We start from the raw sequence: 18,631 nt of genomic DNA on the forward strand, positions 1-18,631 counted from the left end.
CATCACTTTTCTGTTTAACTCTTGTCCTAGAGTGTCCTGATGGTTTACTGTGCAATTCCACCATTCCATCCCACTACAAGCGTTACAGCCATTTTCTACTTGCAGCAAGCAGGGCAGGAGAATATCTTGTAGACTCTTCAGCAGACACTTTGGAGAGGGCAGTGACATACTCTACTGTTACAAAGCCCAGCTATTCCCCAAGTCATGTAGAGGAAATCTCACAGGATGAGAAGCTGTGCAGTGACATGAAAAATGTCCCAAATGATGACTGTACATTGATGGCACAGAGCTCACCACAAGGGAAGTCTTTCAACATAATCAGTGGAAGTACTTCCTCTTTTGCAGATAGTCAGAAGTCTCAACAGACATTTCATCTCACACAGGCTACAGAAAACAGTTGTAAATTTGAATTTTATGACTTTGCATTCTCTCAAGAAAGTAGAACAGAAGAAGATCTGTCTACTCACAAAGATACAAGTCAGCCAAGTCTACTACAGTCAAAAGTGGACTTCAGTGACTGTGAAATTTCTTATTCTCCACTGAGTACTTTTGAGGAAAGTGAAGAGGAAAGAGAGGCAGAGGGGGAGAAAGTAAAAATATCACAAAATAAATTATTTGAGGTTTGTAACCCTGAAAATGATGAATCTAATTCTATGATATTTAAAACATTTGATGGGCATCTCTTACAGCAGAAGCCTCAGGGTGATCATACCAAAACAAGACACGTCTTAGGGAACTGTGAGGAAGTAAAGACATTGAACCATCTGAACCATAGCATAAAAACAGTTTCTCAGGATCATGTGAACAGCAAGTGCTGTAATTCAACATGTGCAGATAATCAGCATCAAGAAGTGCTAGCCCCTGGATCCTCTTTTAACTGCAAGGAGGTTAAGCAGCCAGAACCGATTTCTTCTGCTGCTACAGCAGGTAACACAGGGTCAGAAGATACTGGTGCTTGTGCTTTGGATTCTGCATACATGAGTTTTACTGACGCATCATCACTACTAGGCAGAGAAGATCCTGGCTCTCTTCTGACACAGAAAAGTAATGTTTTGAGAGACCCAAGTAATATTTTAATTAACACAGATAAAGTGACTGCCACTGTGATTGAAAAAACAGCTTGCCAGGAGAATTTGCAATCAGTAGTGGAGAAAGAAGAAAATCTTACTAGAGCTGCTGTGGGCTTTTCCAGCCCCGTCTCTAAAACTGCCCCACCTTTAGCAAGTATGAAGGCCAAATCCACTTCTGGCAAAGAACTCAAACAAATGGACATTGGTGTTTTCTTTGGGTTAAAACCCAAAGTAAAAGAGGAAAGCAAAGGAGAGACATGTTTGAGTGAGGGAAAGCAGGTATCAGATTCAGTAACTCCCAATGGAAAGAGGCCCAGACAGCAAAAAAGGAAAGCTGAAGGGTCTGTGGAAGGTGCTGAAGCAGTTGCACAAAGTCCAGATAAAATTGGAGGCTTTGGAGATGTAAGCTTTGGTGGCCAACGAAGGTGGAGAAAAAAAATTAAAGACTTACCTACTACAGATGAAGGGACAAGAAAAAAACACTGCCCTTTCTACAAGAAAATACCAGGTGAGAGATAGCTTAGCTGTTGCTTTTTGTGGAAGCTAACTGATTTTGGCTTGACTGTTGTAATTTTTTTCCTAGCTTTAGGTTTCTGTATTCTTCACTCTTCATGACCATTTAGCCTGCAACTCACCATGAATTTTCTTTCCTTTGTCTCAGCTAATAAAATCTTGAGTAGGTGCAGATCTCCAAAAGAAGGTGAATGCAGAACCAGAGTCAGTAATGGCTGAAAAAATGGTGAAATAGTTATCTCAGGAAAATTGTTTGAAGGACTAACTTTTGGGTTTGACAGAGCAAAAAAACCATAAGCAGTATTGGAAAATGGATCATCTTCCTTAAATTCTTTCTTGGTAATAGTTACTCCTATGCCTGAATGTAATCTTTTGTATCACTTGTGCCTGAAAATAGGGCTGTCAATAGCAATTGTTTCCTTAGACTAGGTTAAAAGAATTGAGTTTAATTTTGCATTTGAAATTTAGTAGTCTTAGAAATATGATTTACTACAACTCTGAATACAAAGAAATGAAAACCAAGCAGGAAAGTAGAGTTAAGGAGAGAGCCAATAATTTCGCAGAATTTTCAGCAAGCAAGGCATACATCAGTGGCTTAAAAAGCTTCAGATCCTTGTAGTTTCATTTAGCACTAAAGGACTGCCTTAGCTTTAGGTAGCTATTGGAAGAAGCCAGGTAGAAATATATTAGTGATCCTAAGGGCCAAACTGCTGCTTGCAGGCTGGCCTCTAAGTCTTTGTGGGTTTAAAGCATTTTCCATATATCATAAATTTGAAGGACAGACCTCCTATGCCTACAATACAATTTTCAAGTTGCTTTGTTATGATCTGTATTGTTTGTGTTCTGAATTTTATTAGTACATTTGAAATACAACTGACTGTATTTTCTGTGTTGCCAATGATAGGTATTTATCCTCTTGGCCTGATGTAATGCAGCCTCCCTGAAGTTTTAAGTCTGGTACCTCTCAAACACTTAAGGATTTTTCAGTTAGTGATATTTTTTTTTTTTTAATTAGCAGACTGCTGTGGGGTTTTTTTTGAGGTACAAATCCTTGAAGTTCTGTCTTCAAATAAATGGAACTGTTTCCAGTTCTTGTAGAGCAGCTGGGAAATTTGCATGATGTAAAATGAAAGATACTTGAGTGCCACCAGGTGAATTAGCTCTGTGGGCTATTTGGTGATTTTAAACAGCCGTAAGTGAATGTCAAAGGGCCATTTGTTGGTATGTTTGTATTTAAAACATTTAAAATGGTGTTTGCAGAGAAAAGGGCTATCTTCTCTACAGCTCTCTTTATCCACCATTTGTATACAAACAGCACCCCACTGAAAGCATACGGTGGTAAATGGATCATTTTTCACCCTAGATTGCTTGTTTGAAGATTGTATGCTAGCATGTTTTAAAAGGAATATTAGATGTGGAATAACTGAAAAATTGGAGTTTGATAGAATGGTATTAACCAGGTTGGAAAAGAGCTTTGTGATCATCAAGTCCAACCTATCATCCGACATCATCTAATCAACTAAAAGAATAGTGAACTAATCAACTAAAAGAATAGTGAAGAGGTGATTGGGAACAGTCAGCATGGCTTTGCCAAGGGCAAATCCTGCCTGACCAACCTGGTGGCCTTCTATGAGCAGGTGACAAAATTAATAGATGAGGGGCGAGCAGCTGATGTCGTTTACCTGGACCTGAGCAAAGCCTTCGACACTGTCCCACACCACATCCTGGTCTCCAAATTGGTGACACATGGGTTTGATGGGTGGACCACTAGATGGATAAGGAACTGGCTTGATGGCCGCACCCAAAGAGTGGCTGTCAATGGCTCCATGTCCCAGTGGAGGCCAGTGACAAGCGGAGTCCCTCAGGGATCAGTCCTGGGACCTGTCTTATTCAACATCTTTGTGGGGGACATGGACAGTGGCATTGAGTGCACCCTCAGCAAGTTTGCTGATGACACCAAGCTGTGTGGTGCAGCAGACACGCTGGAGGGAAGGGAGGCCATCCAGAGGGACCTTGACAGGCTGGAGAGGTGGGCACAGGCCAACCTCATGAAGTTCAACAAGAGCAAGTGCAGGGTCCTGCATCTGGGTCGAGGCAATCCCAGGCACAAATACAGGCTGGGCTGTGACTGGCTGGAGGGTAGCCCTGAGGAGAGAGACTTGGGGGTGCTGGTGGACAAAAAGCTCAACATGAGCTCTCAATGTGCACTTGCAGCCCGCAAAGCCAATCAGATCCTGGGCTGCATCAGGAGAAGTGTGGCTAGCAGGTCGAGGGAGGTGATCCTCCCCCTCTACTCAGCCCTGGTGAGACCCCACCTGGAGTACTGTGTCCAGTTCTGGAGCCCCTATTACAAGAGGGATGTGGAGGTGCTGGAACGTGTCCAGAGAAGGGCCACAAGGATGATCAGAGGGCTGGAGCACCTCTCCTATGAGGACAGACTGAAGGAGTTGGGGCTGTACAGTCTGCAGAAGAGAAGGCTCCGAGGAGACCTAATTGTCGCTTTCCAGTATCTGAAGGGGGCCTACAGGAAGGCTGGGGAAGGACTTCTCAGGATCTCAGGTAGTGATAGGACTAGGGGGAATGGAATGAAGCTGGAGGTGGGGAGATTCAGGCTGGATGTGAGGAGGAGGTTCTTCACCATGAGAGTGGTGAAACCCTGGAATGTGTTGTCCAGGGAGGTGGTCGAGGCCCCGTCCCTGGGGGTGTTTAAGAGCAGGCTGGATGAGGCTCTGTCCAGCCTGATCTAGTGTGGGGTGTCCATGCCCATGGCAGGGGGGTTGGAACTAGATGATCCTTGTGGTCCCTTCCAACCCTGAATGAAACTATGAAACTATGAAACTAGACCACTGCACCAATGCATTTTGTTAAGCTGTGGTTATTTATTCTGTTTTGTGTGAAGCTGTTGGTATCAGATTTTAATCTACATCAACTTTAAAAAAATACCAGCTGAATGCAGGTAAGCATGGCTTATTTGCTTATGCAGGGTGGCAGCTGAACAACAGATACTTGGGAGGCATCTGGAGGTATTTGTGTGGGGATAGTTTGTTAACATTTTAAGGTAAAGTCTTGTGGCTGTCAACTCGGGCACAAATCATGCTTGTCTTTAAAGAGCTCCTTCACTTACATGCATTGTAACTGTATTCCCTTTTAGTTTGGAATAAAGCAAAAGGAACAAAAAGAAAATTCAATTAGAAACCTGTTCAGACCTATGCATGTTTCCTGACTGGAGCCAGTCAGTTACTGACTCTTCCCTCTTTTCCTATAGGAACTGGTTTTACAGTTGATGCCTTCCGTTATGGAGAAATTGAAGGCTGCACAGCTTATTTCCTTACTCATTTTCACTCTGATCACTATTGTGGGCTAACAAAAAACTTCATGTTTCCAATCTACTGTAATAAGGTAAGTTTTTTTCCAAAATGCTTAGATATTGTCAAATCCACATGGAACTGTGATAATTTTTATACTGATGAAAGTAAATGTTAAGATCAGAGGTTCCATCGTTGGGTCAGCTAGGCACAGTGATATATATAGGGGGATCTGGGTTTCCCTGGTAAGACATTCAGATTTAAAAGGATCTCTAGAGGTCACATAGATCTGCCTGCACAGCGAGGCTTTGGCTTTGATGTTAGTTCAGATTGCAGAAAGCCTTTCTTGGTCAGATTTTGAAAATGGGACATATTCCACTACCTCTTCTTGCAGCCTGTTGCAGGGCTTACCCACTCTGAATTTTTTTTCCCTAGTTTAAAATGGTAATGTCCTTCTTTTTTGTGTAACTTGAGATTGTAGCTTGTTTCCACATTCTCAGTAATGCTATTCAAGTGATGGAAGCCTGAAATGAGATGCTCCTTAAGCCATCTCTTCTATGCATTAAGTAAATGAAGTTGTTTTAGTCTGGTCCTGTGTGTTCTGTGCTTTAGGCCAAGACTGCCATTAGCTATCATACCCCCAAACTAACTCTTTTTTACTTGTAACACAGTAGGGCACCTACCAAATCAACCCACTCAGAACCTGCCTCAAAGCAACTATTTCTGATTTACTCTGGAAGTGCTGGAATGCTTGTGTCCTGTGTCACCCTTCCAGTAGGTGTTGGGATGACTGCAATCTCCCTGATAAGAACCAGGGCCTGTGATCTGAATAGGATAGAATAGAATTAATCAAGTTGGGAGAGACATTTGAGATCATTGAGTCCAACTTGTCAGCTGTTTAAAGCAGCTTTTATCCACTTCCTCTTCTTGATTTGGCAGCCTGTAGCAGATGTCATTCCCCCATGTTTGCCTCCTCTCTGATACCAATCCATAGCCTGTGAACAGGCTTTTAAAAGTAGGCTTTTAAAGGTTGACTTTTTTGTTCAGTTTGCATTTTGAGAGGTAAAATGCTCCTGGAAGGCTTGATTATACCCAGAATCTCATCATTTCTCATAGTTTCTCTCTAAGCCAGACAGTCTGGCTTTGAGAGCCTTTGTTTCTAAAATAAACAAAGGCTTTTTTTAGACTCTGTTCCTATCCCATATTAAATCCTTTTCCTGTTACAGATAACTGGCAATCTGGTGAAGAGCAAACTTCGAGTCCAAGAGCAGTACATCCACGTGCTGCCGATGGACACCGAATGTGTAGTGCATGGGATCAGAGTGGTGTTGCTTGATGCCAATCAGTATGTATCATTGCATTTGTTGGGGAATATTAAAGATAAATAGTTGTACAGATTCAGTTCATGGTCTCATGATTTTTCAGTGGATCTGAAAAAATATAAGGGTGAAAATACTTCATCTGCCTGAGTTGGCCGAGTGGTATGTATTTTCACTTCTGAATTGAATTAGGCATGTGGCTAATTGCAAGGAGCTTTCTTTTCAAATAAGTAAGGTATTTTTTGGAATAAAACTTAGACTTTTTCATCATTTTAGTATAACTTTTATTTGGTTTATTTTGAATGTGTATATAGTATCTGAAAGGGGCCTACAAGAAGGCTGGGGAGGGACTTCTCAGGATATCAGGTAGTGATAGGACTAGGGGGAATGGAATGAAGCTGGAGGTGGGGAGATTCAAGCTGGATGTGAGGAGAAAGTTCTTCCCCATGAGAGTGGTGAAGCCCTGGAATGGGTTGTCCAGGGAGGGGGTTGAGGCCCCATCCCTGGAGGTGTTCTAAGACCAGGCTGGACGAGGCTCTGGCCAGCCTGATCTAGTGTGAGGTGTCCTGCCCATGGCAGGGGGGTTGGAGCTGGATGATCCTTGTGGTCCCTTCCAACCCTGACTGATACTATGTAACTATGATAGTGTTAGCCACACATAGCTTCATAGTTTTTAAGGTTGTTAACAGCTGGATTTTTTTTTTCCTACTGGTCTGGACACTTTAGTTTTTGGTGTCTAGTTGGAAGCATCCTAGATTTGATTATCAGATATGTTAGGTTTCTGTAGCTTCAACTGAAATAGTGAAGTCTTCAGCTAATGAAAAATGTGGAACTTTGGATCCTGGGAGAGACAAAACCTACTCAACATTTTGAAAACTGAACTTTAAATAAAAGCCTGCTGAAATCTGAAACAAGGCTTCTACTGAACTCAATGATAAAGGGTGAGATTTTTGTCCAAGGTTATACTGGTGCTATGTAGTAATGCTGGATTTCAAGTTCAGCAGCACCTGACTTTCAGCCCTGTGCTCTTTCTCTCCTGCCTCTTGGTACCTTCTTTAGCTATGGGCTGGAAGAAAAGTACTTTCCCTGAAGTATATATTGAAACACAGCTCTCTGTCACAGCTGGTTCATATATTCCTTATCGTAGGATTTGTTTATAGTTGGATGGATAAATTCCATGAAGTCCTTTGAGAACCCTTTCTGGGAATGAAGGAAGCCTTGTTGCTTATGTAATTTGGACACTTCTCATTTTTCCTGTTCAACAATTCTGTCATTTTAGCTCTGATTCATGCCAGTTTTTCCTTGTTTGAGATTTCATTTACTCTTTACAGATGATTCATATCCAAAGTAGTCCCACTCTGGTCCAGTCTGAGCTCTCACCCTTCAGACAGCTTTGGTGAGGAACTGCAGAAAGTGCAATCAATTTGCTGTGGCCAGTAGAAGAATTGTTGCTTACAATCAGGAAATCCTCGTTAGAGGATAATTTTTAAGTGCTGCAAATAGAATTTAAAATGACATGCTTCAGTAAGACCTGCAGGAATGAAGGTGCATTTGCAATAATATGATTCTAATTCTCCTGAATAAGAGTGCTGCTTCTTTGGTGTGCTCTTTGCCCTTTCAATCAAGTAACAGAGCCTTGGATTGGAACTGCAGCAGCATCTTTGTCGTGCCTAGAAGACAGAGGCACTTAATGCTTGGTTGCTTTACTGCTGGTGTGTTTTTGGTTTTTTTTTCTTCTTTCCACTTCAGCTGAGAATTCAATTGTATCTTGTCTGTGGCTGTAAGATTTGCTTCAGAATTCCTTTGGAAATCAGGAATTCCTAGCTAAATTGGGCTGGAGAGCAGCTGTGATTTTAAAATGCTGTTCTGCAGGCCTTCCTGCCACTGAAGGGTGATATATCTCATAAGGCAGTGTATTAGTATAGAGAGCTAACATAATTTGTATGGGGTTTTCTGTTTGTTTGTTTCAGTTGTCCAGGTGCAACGATGATCCTTTTCTATCTGCCTAGTGGAACTGTTATTCTGCACACAGGAGACTTCAGGGCAGATCCTTCTATGGAGCGCTACCCTGCTTTGATAGGTCAACAAGTTCACACCCTTTACCTTGATACCACGTGAGTCATGCTTGATTGTGTGGGGGTTTTTCACTAGAACTCTTTTTTCAGTTTAGTAAGACTTTATATGAACCAAAGAAATATGTGACATCACTATTTTAACACTTTAGCTTCTATTCAGTGCTGAATAAAATCAGATATTGAAAGGCCATGTCTGTCTAGCTCGTTTATCCGTTAGGCTGTTACATGAGAGGATAAAAGTGGGTAGTGGAAAAAAGAAAGTGGTATTAAAATTTGGGTGTCAAAATTCATCCATTGGATGCTCAGCTCTGAAATGAGGTTCATGGCACCCTGGGTTTGTGTGAATTCAACCCCATTATGAGAAGAATTGTGAGGGAATTCAAAAAATGAAAGAATGCCAAAATGGTTAAGTCCATTGGCCAGGTTTTCATCAGATCCTTCTCTGAGTCATGGACATAAAATAGTTTTGCTGTGTCTGATGACTAATGCTCAGCTGCAGTCTTTTTTTTTTTTTTCTGTTCCATATGTTTTTGCAAATGTTATGGTTTGTGTGCACGACAAAAAATAGCAATAAGGATGTTATTAGGACATGATACAAATGTCTAGCTTCAAAGAGCTCTTGGTATTTATAGAGAGCAAAACTGCAGGACTGAGTGTCAGACAAATGAATAGCTGTAGAGAATGGACTGATAGCTTCAATGTCAGTGTTATTGCAACAATTTTGTCTGGGCACCTCGGTGTTTCTAATACAGTAGGTTACAAGTAGACTGAAATTACATAGAAGGATAACATTTTGCTTATCCTGTTGTTTGCATGCATGCAGGCTTGAGTGCCACCATGGTAAATTCAGATGTCTTGTGTAACAAAATCATTTTGTTTCCATGCCCCAGATACTGTAGTCCTGAATACACTTTTCCTTCTCAACAAGAGGTTATCCAGTTTGCTGTCAACACTGCCTTTGAGACAGTGACTTTAAACCCACGTACTCTGGTTGTCTGTGGCACCTATTCCATTGGGAAAGAGAAAGTTTTTTTAGGTATGTGAAACAAGTAACTAAATAACTAAATGTTGAAGTTGGTGTTAAAAGATCTTTTTCTTATAAGTTATACTTAGTCTCGATGGTCAGTGAAATATATTAACACTCCTACTGCTAGATTTTAGTTTTCTAATCAATAAGTTTTAACTTTCTGAAAGAAATCTTTTTCTGCCATACTCACAGCCCCTCTGGATATGCAGAAGGCCAATTTGGATGCTAAATGAACCTAATTAATTGAGTATGGTGAGAAAATCACTAATCACAATTAAAAAAGCAATTAAAAAAAGGAGATCTTTATGATGTTTTTGGTGTTAATAATTTCATGTTGTCAAGAAACAGCAAAGGGATACAGCAGTTCTTAACCTTGTATTTTGCTATGAGTTTTCTTTTGGAGCTTAGATTATGTATTTTCCTTAATATTTATAGTAATCCATTGTTATGAAATCCATTTTAAGAAAGCATCTTTTCTGGCTTAATGAAAATCTGTCGTGCTGTGGTTCACTCAGTTACAGCATTAGGAGCCAAGATCACCAAAGGCCTGTGGTGACAGGACAAGGGGCAATGGCTTCAAACTAGCAAAGAGCAGATTTAGATTGGATGTTAGGAACAAGTTCTTTAGCATGAGGGTGGTGGAACACTGGAACTGGTTGCCCAGGGAGGCGGTTGGGGTCCCATCTGTGGAGATATTCACAGTGAGACTCAACAGGGCTCTGGGCAACTTGATCTAATTGAGGATGCCCCTGCTGACTGCAGAGGGGGTTGGACTACTGACCTTTGGAGGTCCCTTCCAACACAGACCATTCTGTGATTGCCCAAATGTATGCTCTGGAACAGGCAGTTGGGTGCCATTTGTGCTTTTGAAGGTGTTTAGAGTTGCCAATACATGACTGACTTTCACTGATACTTAGTCTGTCTTTAACGTGGGCTGCTTGTTGCATATTCCAAAAACAACATGTTTCTGGCATCTTTGGGATAAATGCCACTTCAACTCAGTAACATTCTACCAAAGACATATGACTTAAAACTTATCAAAGTGCTTCTGCTCTAATTACCCTACACAAAATTGGAGGCAGAGGTTTTTAACAGCCATTACAGATTTCTCTTCTTAATTTTAGAATATGAAGTACTGTATCCTGCTGAATATGGATTTTTATTTTTTCAACAGTAAAAACTATCCAGTGCAATAATTAGGAGTATCTCCAAAACAAGCCAAATAAAAATTATATCAACTGACTGTTAGAATTTTCTTTATCTGCTTTCTTCCCAATTTATATTAAAGCAATTGCTGAAGTTTTGGGCTCAAAAGCAAGCATGTCCCGTGATAAGTACAAAACACTGCAGTGCTTGGAGTCAGCAGCTGTTAATTCCCTCATCAGTGTGGAATGGGCTGGTACTCTGCTTCATGTTCTTCCCATGATGCAAGTTAATTTTAAGGTAAGTTGAGAAACTGTCCTCTGTTGATTAACCTGCTGGCTAATCTTACCGTTGCGTTGGGTGCTGTGTAGCCTCTTGTCAGGTCATATTTGTTTGGCAAAGTTTTGACATGTAGCAATACTTTGCAAATGAAATGCAATTAAACAGCAATATCTGACTCCAAACGTGATGCACAGAAAGTGTCATTTCACTTCAGTGCTGTGGCTCCACAAGATGAGGTTTCTTCAAAGGCTTGCTCTTTGCGGGCCTTTTTGAAGTAGGTTTATGTAAGGACTGCAGGATCTGTCCTATTAGCAACTAATACATTGTGACATGGAGTCCCTGTTTTTCAGCCTTTGACCTGGTATGATGCAGGAAAAGGCTGAAAGGACTTTCTGCTTGTGACTCTCTCTGATTTGAGGTAGCCTGTGAACGTGGCCAGCTTCGAGTCTGGTGTTTGGTTGAAAAGAAACAGGGGTTTCCATGTTCCTCCCCGTTCAGTTTCTATGTATTTCTAATTGTATTACCATCTTCTAAGAGAATATTCTCTCCTGTGCTGTAGATTTATATGGGGATATGAATACTTAAAAGTCAGTGAAGATTCATCCAAGCAGATACACACAGTGAGTTAAATTGAAGGACGCCTCATATGTACACCTAGTTCAGTTTTCCCCCACAATCAGTTTATCTGGAGACATTGTTTCACCTAAGTTGACTGCAAATAGACATTTCAGGTGAGATGAGAATTCAGCTGGTATTGAGAATTCTTGTGGGAATTTCTTAGTTGGGAAGGTGACAGACTCCTAGGGAGAAAAGAAGTTTTTCTAAATAGACTGCAAACTGCAGAAGATGGCATTAAGGCAAAGCAGCAGACTCTAGATTAAAGGTAGACTGCGAGAAAAACAGTGGTCGCTTACGTCTTAGGGACTTGGATTCTTTTTCCTGCTTTGCTTCAGCCCTGCTGTGCCATCTCAAGCAAATCCTTTAGAACAAGATGATATTTAGCTGCAGGGGCAGTCAAGGTCAGAGTTGACCTAAAAAGGAGAGAAAGAGGCTGTACGATTTGGGTGGGAGCTGCAGGAGATGGAACTTAATACCTTAATGTTTTAATGTTCTTTTTCCATGGTGAGGCAGCAAATGAGTAATGAGAATGTGTGTGGATTTATTTTTAATGTGTTGTGTTGTCTTAAACAGTAATATATTTGAGTTTCTTCTGCAGATTCCTGAGTTATGTGATTCTGCTGTCGTGTCCCAGTGTGTATGGAGTACTTACATAGTTGGGCTTTTTCAGGCAGAGATTATAGCACAGGGGTGTCTAGACAGTCATACTTCAGGGAGACAGGCGGTTGTATCCTGTGCAGGGTCTCATCTCTCAGAACAGGAGGTACTAAATGAATCTACAGCATCCTGAAAGTGATGCCTGGACTCTGCAAAGGCCAAGGAAAGGTTAAAGACACAGTGACAAGTGTATTGGTGTACAAGAGTGTTGGTGTAACAACCAAGGCCATCCATGCTGGGGCTTTGACTTGATGTGAAGTTGGAATGTGGTCTCACACTGCCATTAGTAACCTTATGTCCACGTAAATGAGGCATGCTGGGTAGAATTCCTTAGTGCTAAACATCTGATGATGCCAGTAGCTAGCTGAATGCCCAGGTGGAATGTTAAATGCTTAAAGATGAGTTCATGTGACCATCTATGTTACTTCTGGAGCAGGTTGCCCAGGGAGGTGGTGGAAGCCCCATCCCTGGAGGTTTTTAAGGCCAGGCTGGATGTGGTTCTGAGCAACCTGGTCTGGTGTGAGGTGTCCCTGGGACAGGGGTGTTGGAACTAGGTTATCCTTGAGGTCCCTTCCAACTCTAACAATTCTATGATTCTTCTCCAGCAGCAGTAACAAACAGAAATTTCAGAAAAGACAGTATTGTTAAGAATAAATTACCTGTTCACTTGTAATCTCATTCTGGTTAAAGAATGATGAATGTTTTCATTCTGGTTTTGCCAGCCATGTAAATGTTGATATAATCTGTTGCTTGTTTTTGTCTTGTGCTGAATTATTGTCTTATTACTGGGAAAGATGGAATTTTTTTAGTGGTCTTCATCACTGGATGCCAGTGCCTTCATTATCTTCTGTTTCATTTGCTCCTTAGCCCTACTCAAAAACACAATCCTGCTTCTTAGTTTGGGCTCATTCCCTGCTCATGTGGTTTCAGCAGTGAGCCCTAAATTATTAAGCTCCTTATGGGTCTCTGGTCTGTTTCTAGATAAAGAACTAAAAAACCACTGCATAAGCTGCATGTCCCCACCACAGCTGAAGCTTACTTTGCAGTAACTGTTGATGAAACTGTACCTGCCCAAGGAAAGCTTCCACATTTACGTAGTTGACTGCTCCCAAGGCTAAATCTGGATGTCCACAGCTTTCCATTGTACCCCCCATGGAAAGGAAATGATGGTCCTGCATCTTTGTTCACAGGCTTTCTGCTGTGAGCAAGGGCATTTTATTTTCCTGATCATTGAGTCTCCAGATTGCTGGAAAATGTTACTATTTTTATTTTAATAAAGCTGATACTTTTGGAATCCGTATTCAGGAATTTCAGGGGTATTTTTGTACTCTGTGTATTTTTTTTCTTTCCTGTTGATGGTATTATTCAGCTTTTTAATTCCAGTTTTGGTGCTACTTGGTGCTTTTCTCCATGTTGATTTTTCAGGGGAAATATCAAGGGTGGATTTTTTCATTTTTGAAGTCAGCTGGTTTATTAGTTGTGAACAGCTAGCTTAGCTCTTCATGTATGAGTTATAAACACTGTAGTGATTCAGCAGAAAGCATTGTTCACCTGAAAGCCACAGGTGCTTAGAAGATTGCAGAGTCCTCTCTGTCTTTCTCCCCTCGTTACCAGGGTTTAAAGATAAATGTTGGTACCTTCTGCCTAGAACTGAAGCAAACGAAAATGAAGTGAATGTAATTGTGTTAAATCCACTTGGAAAAACAGGTGGAGCAGTGTATGGTGGAAAGATGACTTTTGTAAACCCACAGCATGTATGCTCTACCCTAGGCGTTCACTTGGCCAGAGACTTGGTGACAATAACCTGGGGTGCATTGCCCTTTTCTGCTTGAGCTGTCTCCTGTCGAGATGTGCATGTTTCCATACATCTGCAGCCACACTGAGGGAAACTGTGCTACTTGCCTTGAACGTTTCACTTGCTATCTTCAAATGTGTATTTACATATTGATTTCTGGGCAGTGATCGCTGCATCAGGACTCGTGTCACCATCCCGAGAATCTGTTGAAGGAGCAAGTTAACATTTGAGAAGAAAGCCTGTCCTTCCTACTTTGTAAATTCATGCAGAATGTCTTTCTCTGTAGCTAGGATAAAACCTGGAAACTGAATACCTGGCCGACTGTCTCTAGGCTTGATGTATTTTAGGGAGGCCTTATGACTGGCTCTTTGAAAAGAACTCGAACTTGAAATGAGTATTTGGCTAAAATGTGTGAAGTTGATTAGATGGTGTTGGGTGATAGGTTGGACTTGATGATCTCAAAGGTCTGCTCTGACCTGGTCCTTTCTTTTTCCTATTCCCTCTTTCTTTCTTTTTCCTATTCCCTCTTTCTTTCTTTTTCCTATTCCCTCTTTCTTTCTTTTTCCTATTCCCTCTTTCTTTCTTTTTCCTATTCCCTCTTTCTTTCTTTTTCCTATTCCCTCTTTCTTTCTTTTTCCTATTCCCTCTTTCTTTCTTTTTCCTATTCCCTCTTTCTTTTCTCTGCAGGACAAAACTAGAAAGAGCAAGCCATAGAGGATCAGAGGCAGAGACTAGATAGTAGCAGAGGAGGAAGGTTTTTGTGTTACACATAGCTGTTGGATTGTGTGGGCCTCTTGTTTGTTTGTTTTATATGTTTCTATACATATGCACGGATGACCATCTGTGGCTTTCTTGACTTTCTGTATTGGGACCTGATATCACATTTTCTTCAGGTGCTGCTTGGGTCAAGAGTGAGGTGACATGCTGCAGATTCATGTTCTGGGTATTCTTAATGGATGATATTTACCCTACATATTTTAAAAGTGTATACATTTTATATGTGTGATTTATTTCAGGTGTTTAATTAAAATGTTTACTCATAAAGCATTAATTGTTGCAGCGTTGCAAGTGGATTTGATAGATGAAAAGGAAAGATTTAAAAAGAAGTAAATGAGATGTGGTACATCAGTACTGGATTTACTGCAGTAAAATGCAGGGGCTGCTGTATGTGCTGATAAATAGATGTTCTTGAGCAAGCCAAGGAAGTTTGATTGGTGTTAGGGCTGACTGTAAATTAACTGCTTAATCATGTTGGAGCCTTCTCCTATCTTCTGGAATCTGTTTGCGTGTGCTGCTGACTTCAGTGACACTGTAGATAACAGGGCTGGCATGGTAATTGAAGGAGGTTGATTTAGCAATGACATACATTTTCCATTTTCAAAGGCTGAAGGTTTAGAACAATGTTGGCTAGAGCAATCAAAGAAGAAATTGGAAGGTGTATTTAAACTGGGCTTGTTGTGAATAAAGGCTGTAGTAGTTTGGTTTTGGTGGAACAAGGCCATCTTTTCAAATATGCCTGCCTGGTTCTTTTGCAACAAACAATTCTTTGTGACAACCAAAAACTCAGGCTTCTGCTTCTTGAACATGCAGTGGAAGATTTCCAGAGAACTGAGGTCTTCAGGCCTGTGTACCTCTTTGATGGAGCTTAGCTCAATCATGTCTTGTACTAGCACTGAAGTGAGATTTCCAAAAGTGCCTATGAGTGAAGTAATGAGCTTTTTTATGACACTGGAATTGCATTCTTAATGTGGCTATTGTGCACTTGATTCATGACAAAAATTGAGAGCAAATTAGCATTTGTTGATATAATACTTACAATTGTATTTGAAGTATCATATTTAGGCTTCATTAGAGTAAGGGGAGCAAATACGTGAATTACTACCTTAAATTATGTTAATCTTCCCAAAATGAAGTGTGAAGGAGAATTACACTGCTACATTTGCATCTTTCATTTGGTGAGGACTGAAGATTTGCAGTGTTTCAAGTGTCAAAGCAGCTAATCATAATTCCTGTTGCTGGTTGAACTGTGTATTATGGTAGGTTGTTTTTTTTCCCCCCTTCTTTTATGTGCCTAGCTTGATGGACTCTGTATGTTGCCTGTGAACATTGTACTGAAGGTGTTATTAAATATGGCAGTGTCACAGGCTGATGGTTAATGATTCTTCCCTCCTCTGCTTAATAATTGTCAAGTGTCTGACAGGTTAGTTACTGCTCTGTCAGCCTGTGTCACTCATCTGTTTTTAATCAGTCTTTTCTATTTCTCTTCCGCCTTCTGATACAGGTAATGATTTTGAGTTCTGTAGTATTGTAGGGCTTTCAAATGGAGACTGTGCCTTTAAGATTTTATACAGGACACTTTGGAATTGGTTTTATGGTTTTGGCTTGAAATCATGCTGGCTTCATTTCATCCAAAAGTAGGATTGTACATTCCTTCTCCTTCACTCTCATCCTCTTTCCAAGCCTATCTTAAATGACACTGAGAGCTAATTTAGCCAACTTGGAAACTCTTTCAAGTTAATTTTTGTTTTTAGAGTGGAGAGATGAAGGATGGTTTCCTTCCTGTCATGAATGGAGATGTTGTAAAACATAGTTTAGTGCTCAGAGCAATATTCTTCTCGTGCACAGGTTTGCTGGGTTATTAACTCTGAGCGCTTCTGGGTGTAAGATGTCAGGATCTCAGTGGCACTTTAACTAGGTGATTTTGCACTGAAGGAGGCTTTCACCGTCTTTTATCACCACTCAGCTGAGAGAAGGAAATAAATCACTTGGGGAGCAAGATCTGTAAGAAGGTGTAGTTATGTCTTATCTGCTCTGTAGAGCTGTTACTATTGAGATCCCAAGGCACAAATCAATCATTTCAAGGCAGACGCTAAAACCAAAACAAGAAAATGAAGTTTAGTCTGAAGTCTCTCCATCATGAAATCTCCAACCTTTAGACTAACAGTCAGTTTAATAGGAGTAAGTGTATGCTGTGTTCTTTTCACAGAGCTTGCAAGACCACTTGAATAAGTTTTCTGAGAATTTTGATCAAGTGCTGGCTTTCAGACCTACCGGGTGGACCTACTCTGATTCATGCCTTTCGCTGGCAGATATCAAGCCTCAGACAAGAGGAAAGATCACCATATATGGTATAAGAGTGCTAAAGATGCAGTACCTTTCATTTTGTGGGGATGCTTTTCATATTTTTATTCTGGAAATTCCTACAGTTCCTTGTAAGCAATGCTTTTTCTGGTAACTCATTAAGAAGCTGCACAGATGGTCTCGCCAGGAGAGATCTGTGAGCTGAGTAATTGAGAACACTGTAAATGCAGATTTTTACAAACATTTTGCTCCTGTCCTCATGCAAATAAAGGCTTTTATCTCAGATTGCTAGACATTTCAGGGCTGAAGTCTTGGCCTGACTGATACAGGTGGCAGTGCAGTGCCAGGGCCAAGATATGGATGTGCTGGAGCATGTCCAGAGAAGGGCCATGAGGATGATCAGAGGGCTGGAGCACCTCTCCTATGAGGACAGACTGAAGGAGTTGGGGCTGCTCAGTCTGGAGAAGAGAAGGCTCCAAGGAGACCTAATTGTGGCCTCCCAGTATCTGAAGGGGGCCTACAAGAAGGCTGGGGAGGAACTTCTCAGGATCTCAGGTAGTGGTAGGACTAGGGGGAATGGAATGAAGCTGGAGTTGGGGAGATTCAGGCTGGATGTGAGGAGGAAGTTCTTCACCATGAGAGTGGTGAAGCCCTGGAATGGGTTGTCCAGGGAGGTGGTTGAGGCCCCTTCCCTGGAGGTGTTTAAGCCCTGGCTGGATGAGGCTCTGGCCAGGCTGATCTAGTGTGAGGTGTCCCTGCCCATGGCAGGGGGGTTGGAACTAGATGATCCTTGTGGTCCCTTCCAACCCTGACTGATACTATGATTTCATCCCATACCTTTCTAATTTGTGAGAGGTCTTCCTCCCAGTTCTTAAAGAATCATAGAATCTTTTTGGTTGGGAAAGACCTCTAATATCTTGAAGTCCAACCTTTGACCTATCACACAAAGGCTATGAAGCTATATCTCAAACATGTCTACATGTTTTTTTAACACCTCTAGATATTCACCACGTTCTGGGCAACCTATTACAATGCCTGGTGATTCTTTCAGTAAGGAAGTATTTTCTAATATCCAATCTAAACTTGCCCTGGCACAACTTGAGGCCAGGCAACCAGCACCAGAACAAGAGGACACAGTCTCAGGCTGCGCCAGGGGAGGTTTAGGCTGGAGGTTAGGAGGAAGTTCTACACAGAGAGAGTGATTGCCCTTTGGAATGTGCTGCCCAGGGAGGTGGTGGAGTCACCATCATTGGAGGTGTTCAGGAGGGGACTTGATGGGGTGCTTGGTGCCATGGGTTAGTTGATTAGGTGGTGTTGGATGATAGGTTGAACACGATGATCTTTAAGGTCTCTTCCAACCTGGTCTGGTCCATTCCATTCCCTCTCATCCTATCACTTGATACTAGGTAGTTTTCAGTGAGTGGAGTTGAATCGCTTCACATTCCTTTCATCAAATAGAATAGAACTGAATTAACCAGGTTGGAAAAGACCTTCGAGATCATTGAGTCCAACCTATCAACCAACACCATCTAATCAACTAACCCATGGCACCAAGCACCTCATTCAGTGCCTTCCTAAACACCTTCAGTGATGGTGTCTCCACCATCTCCCTGGGCAGCACATTTGAATGGGCAATCACTCTTTCTGTGAAGAACATCTTCCTAACATCCAGCCTAAACCTCCCCTGGCACAGCTTGAGACTGTGTCCTCTTGTTCTGGTGCTGGCTGCCTGGGAGAAGAGACTGA

General features: G+C 41.5%; 1 protein-coding gene across 8 annotated transcripts in view; it reads left to right on the top strand.

Moving 5' to 3' along the window:
- The window catches only part of DCLRE1A (DNA cross-link repair 1A), a 58,214-nt gene that overhangs the window by 1,914 nt on the left and 37,669 nt on the right, over positions 1 to 18,631 (top strand). For 7 of the 8 annotated variants that reach the window (XR_010987476.1, XR_010987474.1, XR_010987475.1 and 4 more), the window contains exons 2-8: positions 31 to 1,578; positions 4,849 to 4,982; positions 6,115 to 6,233; positions 8,178 to 8,321; positions 9,173 to 9,318; positions 10,598 to 10,752; positions 16,791 to 16,932. Coding sequence is in view for 3 of the 8 variants with exons in the window: in XM_068139338.1 (XP_067995439.1) it covers positions 31 to 1,578; positions 4,849 to 4,982; positions 6,115 to 6,233; positions 8,178 to 8,321; positions 9,173 to 9,318; positions 10,598 to 10,752; positions 16,791 to 16,932 (2,388 nt within the window). In the remaining 5 variants the exon portion in view is untranslated. Of the gene's footprint in view, positions 1 to 30; positions 1,579 to 4,848; positions 4,983 to 6,114; positions 6,234 to 8,177; positions 8,322 to 9,172; positions 9,319 to 10,597; positions 10,753 to 11,293; positions 11,466 to 16,790; positions 16,933 to 18,631 lie in introns of those variants that run through there. The other variant, XR_010987478.1, reaches the window with a different exon arrangement.

Source organism: Melanerpes formicivorus, unplaced genomic scaffold (genome assembly GCF_026170545.1).
Source record: "Melanerpes formicivorus ecotype bairdi unplaced genomic scaffold, bMelFor1.0.p_v2 SCAF_6, whole genome shotgun sequence".
NCBI lineage: Eukaryota > Metazoa > Chordata > Aves > Piciformes > Picidae > Melanerpes > Melanerpes formicivorus.